The following is a 7,976-nucleotide window of genomic DNA, read 5'->3' as shown; positions in this document are numbered from 1 at the left end:
TTCCTAACACTTGAGTCACCTCATACTCTTACATGGTGCAGCTTCCTCCACCATCGAGTGGAAAGGATGATGTGCTGTTGACTCAACAAGTCTCTGATCAGGGACATTTTAGCAGACTTTGTCCATTGCTGTCACAACACCAACCTGAGGAATCTGGGACTGCTGTCTGTGTACATTACATGAAAAGAAATTTCACCCAGTAAGGAATTCTGTGTAGGAAGCCTGTTACTGGGAAGAGGTGCGTACCACCCATGTCCCCTTTTTGGTACTGAGTGAAACCCAGGGTTGCTTTACTACTGAGCCATGTCCCCCGGCCCTTTTCATTGTATTTTGATACAGCATCTCACTAAGTTGCTTAGGACTTTGCTAATTTTCTGTGGTTGGCCTCAGCCTCCTGAGTCGCTGGGATAACAGACATGCGTGTGCCTTTTGACTTGGAACATATCTTAGTTCAATTTGGGGTGCTAAAACAGAATAACTGACCCAACACTGGATGATGTATAAACGAAATAGATTTATTTAGCCCTTCTCAGGTGACCCTCTCTGGTTCGGTCTTGGTTAATGATGTTCAGCTATGTAACAACATGGTAATGGCTTGAAATCATAGGACTGTCGGAAAGAGATCACATGGTGAAAGAGGAAGCCTAAATAGACATTGTAGAGGAAGACTTGCTTTTAAAAAAAATTTATTAGTTATTGATGGACTTTTATTTGTTTGTTTGCTTATATGTGGTGCTGAGAATCAAACCCAGTGCCTCATAAACACTAGGCAAGCACTCTACCACTGAGCCACAACCCCAGCCCCAGACTTGCTCTTGTAGAAAAACTCACTCACCTGAAATGAATTAACCCACTCCTGTGAGAGCTAATCCACTCTGAAAGACTAATATTAATCCCTTCACAGGGCAGTCCTGAGCTAATCACTAGGGCCTACTTATGAAAGGTACCACCTCACTGAGGACCTGTCACCCATGATAGGATCCTTTGCGGGGGGCAAACCATACCCAAACCATACCATTCTGCCCCTGCCCTACAAGGATCACATCCTTCTTTCAATGCATAATGCAGTCATTCCATGCCTATAGTCCTCAAAGGCTGAAACCTTGCCAATATGACTCAAGGATGGTGGCAAGTCACAGGGGCCTGGTGAGCCTGGAGGGATAGGCTGTGACCCGATCGAGTGATAGTGGTGGTGGGGATAGGGACAGGGATGGCAGAAAGATTCTGAAGTGAATGTTGACAGATCAGGGTCCCTCCACAAGGCTGAGCTGAGGAGGGCCAACCAGGCCACAGTGCTGCAGGTCAGCAGCTGATTGATGAGACCTGAGCCTGAAGTGCATCTCTCTGCCCACAGGCCAGGATTCAGTCAGCCCCATCCGGACGACTCACACCGGGCAGGTGCGGGGCAGTCTCATCCATGTGAAGGGCACCGATGCTGGGGTCCACACCTTTCTGGGAATTCCCTTTGCCAAGCCACCTCTAGGACCACTGCGCTTTGCAGCCCCTGAGCCCCCTGAACCTTGGAGTGGTGTGAGGGATGGGACCTCCCACCCTGCCATGTAAGTTCTCCTGGGAAACCTCAGGGCTGGGATGAGGATGGGTACTACAATCCCTGAGCCAGGCTGCAGTGGCTTCTTCATCTAAACTGCACTGCAAGGCCTGGGGCTATAAGTCAGTGGTAATGTGTTTTTAGCAACCTAATGCACCATCTTTGAAACCCAGGCCCTAAGTAAACAAATACATAGAAATATATATCTCTGCATTGGGGCAATTCCCACATTCATTTTTCCAATGCAGGAGTAACTTTGCCAGGCCCCTGCCTCAGCGATTGGAACCCAACAGGCATTAGCTCAAGGTGCTGAACACAAGGGCAGAAACACATGTCCCTGGATTTGGCTTACTCCAGGGGTTCTCTCCCACCAGGGGAGATGTGTCTGGGAGAGGGTCGGCTTGGCTCTCTGAACCTATAAAAGACCTTGACTCCAGCAGTCGAAGCTGCAGGTCCCTGAGGAGGGCAACAGTGGTGGATCCTTGGGGACCCTACCCACAGGGCCAAGGGAAAGGGGCGTGTGCTTATAGCTCGAGACTCAGTGGAGGGGTGAGGTTTTCTGAGAGCCTCAAGTTGGGCTGTGGGATGCCCCATTACCCTTCTGTGAAAAACTAACCTCCATCCACTCAGGCACCAGCAGTGTGGGGACATGTATGCTGTTCCAGGACTGAATTGGGACAGGGATAAGTGGTGAATGTCAACACAGGCAGCCAGTGTTTCCCAGATAGGGCCCTAGAGCTAGGATTGCCCAGCCGCAGAAAGAGTTGGACGCAAGTACTCAACATTTTGAGGTCTCCCTGGAGGTCTGGGGTCATCCCTGCTTACCCAGAGCCTGTGACCTGGAAACCAGTAGGAAATGTCTTGAAAGAAGGATCATGTGAGGCAAGGCATCAGTTTAAGCAAGGAGGGAGGTTGTCTGGGATCGAGTCAGGACCTGAGGTCTGAATTGACTGCTGCAGTCCAGCTGGGCAAATAACCGGGAGGTGACAAGCAACTTGAAGGTTCAAACGGGAACTGCTTTATTGCAGGGCAGCAGGGGTATATATACCTAACCAATTACACACAGCTTGACTCAATTAGCATCATCCAGATACAGCAATCAGCCAATAAGGAATCTCCACCATCTTAATGGCTCTGTGGCATTGCTTCACAAACCACTCCTCCTGGCAAATTGCCAGGCGCCATCTTGACATGATTTCAGCCCTCAACAATTGACCACTGCTCAGCCCCTGGAGTAACTGTATTCCATTGTCACCAGGTGTCTGCAAAATGCAGATGCAATGAATATAGAGGCTCTGAACCTAGGGATTATAAGCTTGCCTCCCATCCCCATGTCAGAGGACTGCCTGTACCTCAGCATCTACGCGCCTGCACATGCCCGTGAGGGCTCTAACCTGCCTGTGAGTGTTAAGTCATGGTCAGGTGAAGGGTGGGAGAATATTTTTGGGAGAACATTAGAAGCAGGCTTGGGACATGGTTGAAGGTAGAGAGCTAGCTCAATGCTGTAAAGGCCTGGGATTGACCCCAAGTATTACATAACAATATTGACGACACTGGAAGACACAGGTTCAGCTGGCCACCACTGTGGAGTGAATTACCATGAAAAGTTTCTCACTATTAGCTCCAAGAAGGCCTCTTATGCAGGCAGGAAGCTGACCTAGGCATGGAGTCAAAGAGCCCTGGATGCTCTCAGAGGCCAAATGTTCTGACCCACTGATCAATTCACCAGCTTGTACTCAGGAGATCCATTCAGGTGCCCAAAGGGTGCACTTTAAGATCATTAAATTCCATGACCATCGATTATTTTTTGGGCCAGAGATTAGATGACACTTTAAATTAATGTTCAAGTGGGATAATCACAGAAACATCAGTTTTCTTTTCCTTTCAGAGTAGTTCTGAGAGGAATAGATCCATGTTCCGTTTCCTGGTTAGACCCCAAAGTTTGGGAGCCCTGATCTTCCAAATTGAACTTACTGTGTCACCAGTACCCTAGGTCATGAGGTCCTACTAGCGTTCTGTGTGGGTAGCTACACAAGTCAAAGTGGTGTTCAGGATGCAGTTGGGCAGGGTGGCCACCACATGGTATATCTCCTGATTTCGCAGGTGATGGTCTGGATCCATGGTGGTGCCTTGGTGATGGGCTCAGCTTCCATGTGTGATGGTTCTATTCTGGCAGCCATTGAAAATGTACTGGTGGTCACTATCCAGTACTGCCTGGGAGTTCTGGGATTCTTCAGGTGAGCCTAGGACAGGGATGGTCAATGGAGGCTGAGTAGACAGAGGACCATCCATGATCATCATCCTTGCATTTCTCAGCACTGGAGACCAGCATGCCACTGGCAACTGGGGCTACCTGGACCAAGTGGCCGCCCTACGCTGGGTCCAGCAGAATATCACACACTTTGGAGGCAACCCTGATAAGGTCACCATTTTTGGCCAGTCTGCAGGTGGCACTAGTGTGTCCTCACTTGTGGTGTCTCCAATGTCCCAAGGACTCTTCCATGGTGCCATCATGCAGAGTGGGGTGGCCCTGCTGCCTGGCCTTATCACCAGCTCATCTAAAGATGTCTCCACAGTGAGTATCCTTTACTACCCAAGGCCAAATCTGGTGCCTCGCCCTTCAACTTTAGAGCCTCTGCCACTCTGTCTATTTTATGGGAATAAAAACCATGCAGGTATCTCCAGAACTGGCTACCACCCCAGGGTTTCTGAAGAACTCAAAGGTCAGAATCCACACACATCTGCCTCAAGTGGTTGATTTTACTCTATGTTCTGCAAAGCTGCAACCTGGGGGCCTTGTCCTCAGAAGACCCATGTAAGCAGGTGTGATGGCTCCTTTGGCTGACACATGAGCTTCAGGAAATGTGGAAGAATTTCACACCTGCAGCAATAGACACAGGGTACACTTTGAGAATTATGGGTAAACCAAACACCACTGAGACCTTAGGCAACACCTCCCTCCCTGCCTTGAGAAATGATCCACTCTTTTTTCATGCCTTTACAGATGGTAGCCAACCTGTCTGCCTGTGGGCAAGTAGAGTCAGAGGCCCTGGTGAGCTGCCTGCGGGGCAAGAGTGAACAGGAAATGCTGGCTATTACCAAGGTAGGGCTGAATGGACTTTAGTGAGGAGACAGGGGTTATGGTGGAAGGAAAATACAGTGATTTCTACTGTGGAACAAGGATCTCATTTCCAAGGCTTGGTCTTCTTGTATCCTCATAGCCCTGGATGGGAAATTGAGATGAAAATATGCTACACCAGGTGTAGAATCCCTGAATGTTTGTGTGAGCATCATTAGTTGAGTTGGGACGGGTTGGAGGTAACTCAGGTGTCATTAGAACAGAGACTTTCCTTCCTGTCATCATGTACCTTGAATGCCCACTTAGACTTTCACTGTCATTCCTGCTGTGGTGGATGGGGCCTTCCTACCAAGGCACCCCCAGGAACTTCTGGCCTCTGCTGATTTTCACCCTGTTCCGAGCATCATTGGTGTCAACAATGATGAGTATGGTTGGGTCATTACCATGGTGAGTCCCCTCTCAAAACCCCACGATAGTGTCAGGTGGGAGCGGCTTTAGAAGTCATAGATCCTGGTCTTCCCATTCCCAACTCTAGACTATCCCTTCACCACACAGGGTGTGAGCCCCCCTGAAATCCACAAAGAAATAGACAGAGAGACCATGCGAGCTGTTCTACAGAGAACATCAGCAGAGATGGTGAGGCCCCTGGGGATCTGTGCCAAGCAAGACTACAGCCAGACATCTTCCTTTTCAATGATGTCTAGGAATGAAGATTGATCTATGTTCATTTGTGAATGGGATCAACCCACAGCTTCACAACTTTGCCCTGTTCCCTGACACATCCCAGACTGTGGTGAGCCGCTTCTGCCGTTCGTGCAGACTATGGTCGCCATTACAAGATGGCGCTGGCTCCGCTGTGGTCTGTGACAAACAACTCCTTATTTGGGAGAGTTGGCGCATGACTTTTCATCACCCTATGAGAAAGCTCCACGTGGCAGCTTTGCATTGGGGCTTGAGATGCTTTATTAAGGCTGGGAGGGGCATCCGAGGGAGAGAAGAAGAACTATCAAGGGCCTGAATAAACTGCTGAAAGAAGATCCCTGAGTTGCGTCTTCCTTGCGGGCAAGGGGTTGCGACACCAGACCCCATCCACAACATCAAGTGGCTACCTCCCTGCCCCAGAGACTGCTTAACATGACTCTCCCTGATCCCCTGGACTAGATGAAGTTGCCTGCCGAATGTGCTGACCTATTGATGGAGGAGTACATGAGAGACAACAAGGACCCCCACACCCTCCAACTCCAGTTCCAGGAGATGATGGCAGACTTCTTTTTTGTGATGCCTGCACTCCAAGTAGCACATGATCAGAGTGAGTGAATCTGTAGCTGAATCCTGGCTTCCTAGGAGACAGCTCAGAGCTATGGGTCCCAGGTGAGGTCTGGTGTCAGGTCCCGACACATGTCTTTATCCAACCCCTGGTGCCAGGCACCTGAAGGCCCTCATCTCCATACATACTTATGGCTAGAATAAGACATAGATATCACACTCATTTTACAGAGGAGAGGACTAAGGTAGTGGCAATCAAGGACTTTGCCCATGACCACACAGACAGGAAGTCCAAGATATGAATTAACAAAGAGTCTTCCAACTGCCTCTGATGCATTCAGGGCTTCCAAGCCACTGTGAAGATTCAAGCCAGCATTGGACCTAGCAATCTTGCCACCAAGAGTGACACATCATGTCCACCCTCCAGGTTCCCATGCTCCTGTCTACTTCTATGAGTTCCAGCATCGTCCCAGCATCTATAAGAACATCAAGCCACAACATGTGAAGGCTGACCATGGTGATGAAATCATCTTTGTGTTTGGATCCCACATCAATGGTATCAGAGGTGAATTCTCCTTATTACACAGGAGCATTCTCCTGCGTACATGGTGGCAATCACTCTCATGGTACAATGAGAAACTGGGGCTAAGAGAGAGCATGGGATTCAGTGTCTATCATATTACAACTCAACAGGTCATTCCAGGATTAGACCTTTCCCACTCAAATCTATACTCCTTCAAACTGTTCCCAACCCAACCATGGTGTCTACCATAGGAGAAGAGGGCGGTGGTTAAAGGAATAATTATTTCTTAAATGACTTCACAATGTCCAATGAAGGAAACTGCTAGGCCAAGGATGAGCCCAGTGTTGATTCAGTTAAAGGCTGGGAGTAGTAAAGGCAGGTTGGGCAAGCAGAGGGCCTGGCCCCAGGACTATTGTGATAGGGGAGGGACACAAGCCTGGGGCTGGGGTGGTGACTGTGGCACAGGAGTGGTCAGCTGGATGGAGTTGGCCAGGACCTGGACCCTTGCCTTCCTCCTCCCACAGTGGAGCTCACTGAGGAGGAGAAGCTGCTGAACAGGAGGATGATGAAATACTGGGCCAACTTTGCTCGAAATGGGTGAGGACACCTGCACACTGCAAACTCCCAGGGGACACAGGCCCTCCACTGCTCCCCTTATCTGAGGTGACCCCATTAGCTATTGTGTGTCCTTCATCACATCCTAGCCCCCTACCCAACAGGATGACCCACACTGAAAGAGGGTGCTTTTTGGGTACAGGTCACTGGTCTCTTTGGGTACAGTGGTCCAGAGGGTGAGCCATAGTGCTGGGCTACCATGAAAGCCAGCCTCTCACAGGGAAGGGCAACACAGGCCAGGTTGCTCTGCCCTGTGTGGAATGACACAAGTGAGAGGTCATTGCTTTCCTACATCGGGACACCTCTCCCCATTCTCAACACCCCTGCCCGCCTGGCTGCATAATTAGGGTGGAAGGTCAGATTTTAGTTCAACAGAGCTCAGACTGACCCTCACCCTTCCCTGCTGGGAGGGCATGTGCACAGGAACCCCAACGGAGAGGGCCTACCCCACTGGCCACTGTTCAACCAGGACCAGCAGTACCTGCAGCTGGACATCCAGCCTGCTGTGGGCCAGGCCCTGAAGGCACACAGGTTTCAGTTCTTGGACCAAGACCCTACCTCAAAAGATCCAGGAGCTAAAGGGAGATGAGGACAAGCACACAGAGCTCTAGCTTCCTTATCAGGAAGAGAGTGGTGTGCTAGGTGATGGGGTCTTCCTGTAGTGCCCACACATGCCCACCCACAAACCAGGGTTGACCCACTCATTCACATAGCTATTCATCCATACACTCCACCATGGGTCCTCTCTTGTTAGACACCCTCAGTAATTCCCAATGCATGTCCACCTTCCTCCTCACCCCATTATACCTGAGTCCCTCGCTTCCTTCCTCCCCTCTCCTTCCCTACAACCCCTTCTAACCCCTCCTCCCAGTTGCCACCCTCCCATGCTGACAGAGAAGTTTCAAGAAGTGGAGCTGCTACTTTCTGAACCCCTTGCCCACCCC

At 50.1% G+C, this 7,976-nt stretch overlaps 1 protein-coding gene across 1 annotated transcript; it reads left to right on the top strand.

Moving 5' to 3' along the window:
* The first annotated feature begins 1,403 nt into the window (after nt 1-1,403).
* On the top strand, nt 1,404-7,636 carry LOC107151077 (cocaine esterase-like). The gene is made up of 11 exons (XM_048792658.1): nt 1,404-1,559; nt 2,808-2,949; nt 3,653-3,786; nt 3,866-4,124; nt 4,554-4,652; nt 4,935-5,075; nt 5,184-5,264; nt 5,790-5,937; nt 6,322-6,459; nt 6,942-7,014; nt 7,456-7,636. Coding segments are annotated over exons 1-11 (1,383 nt in total). The 5' UTR covers nt 1,404-1,557; the 3' UTR covers nt 7,622-7,636.
* The last annotated feature ends 340 nt before the right edge of the window (nt 7,637-7,976 follow it).

Source organism: Marmota marmota, unplaced genomic scaffold, assembly GCF_001458135.2.
Source record: "Marmota marmota marmota unplaced genomic scaffold, marMar, whole genome shotgun sequence".
Lineage (NCBI taxonomy): Eukaryota > Metazoa > Chordata > Mammalia > Rodentia > Sciuridae > Marmota > Marmota marmota.
Note: the sequence above shows the minus strand (reverse complement) of the source record. Positions and strands in the feature narration are given on the sequence as shown.

Coding starts and splice junctions, on each gene's coding strand:
- LOC107151077 (XM_048792658.1), top strand. Junction 5,938..6,321: donor CCAAGTAGCACATGATCAGA/GTGAGTGAATCT, acceptor TCCACCCTCCAG/GTTCCCATGCTCCTGTCTAC. Junction 7,015..7,455: donor GCCAACTTTGCTCGAAATGG/GTGAGGACACCT, acceptor GCATGTGCACAG/GAACCCCAACGGAGAGGGCC.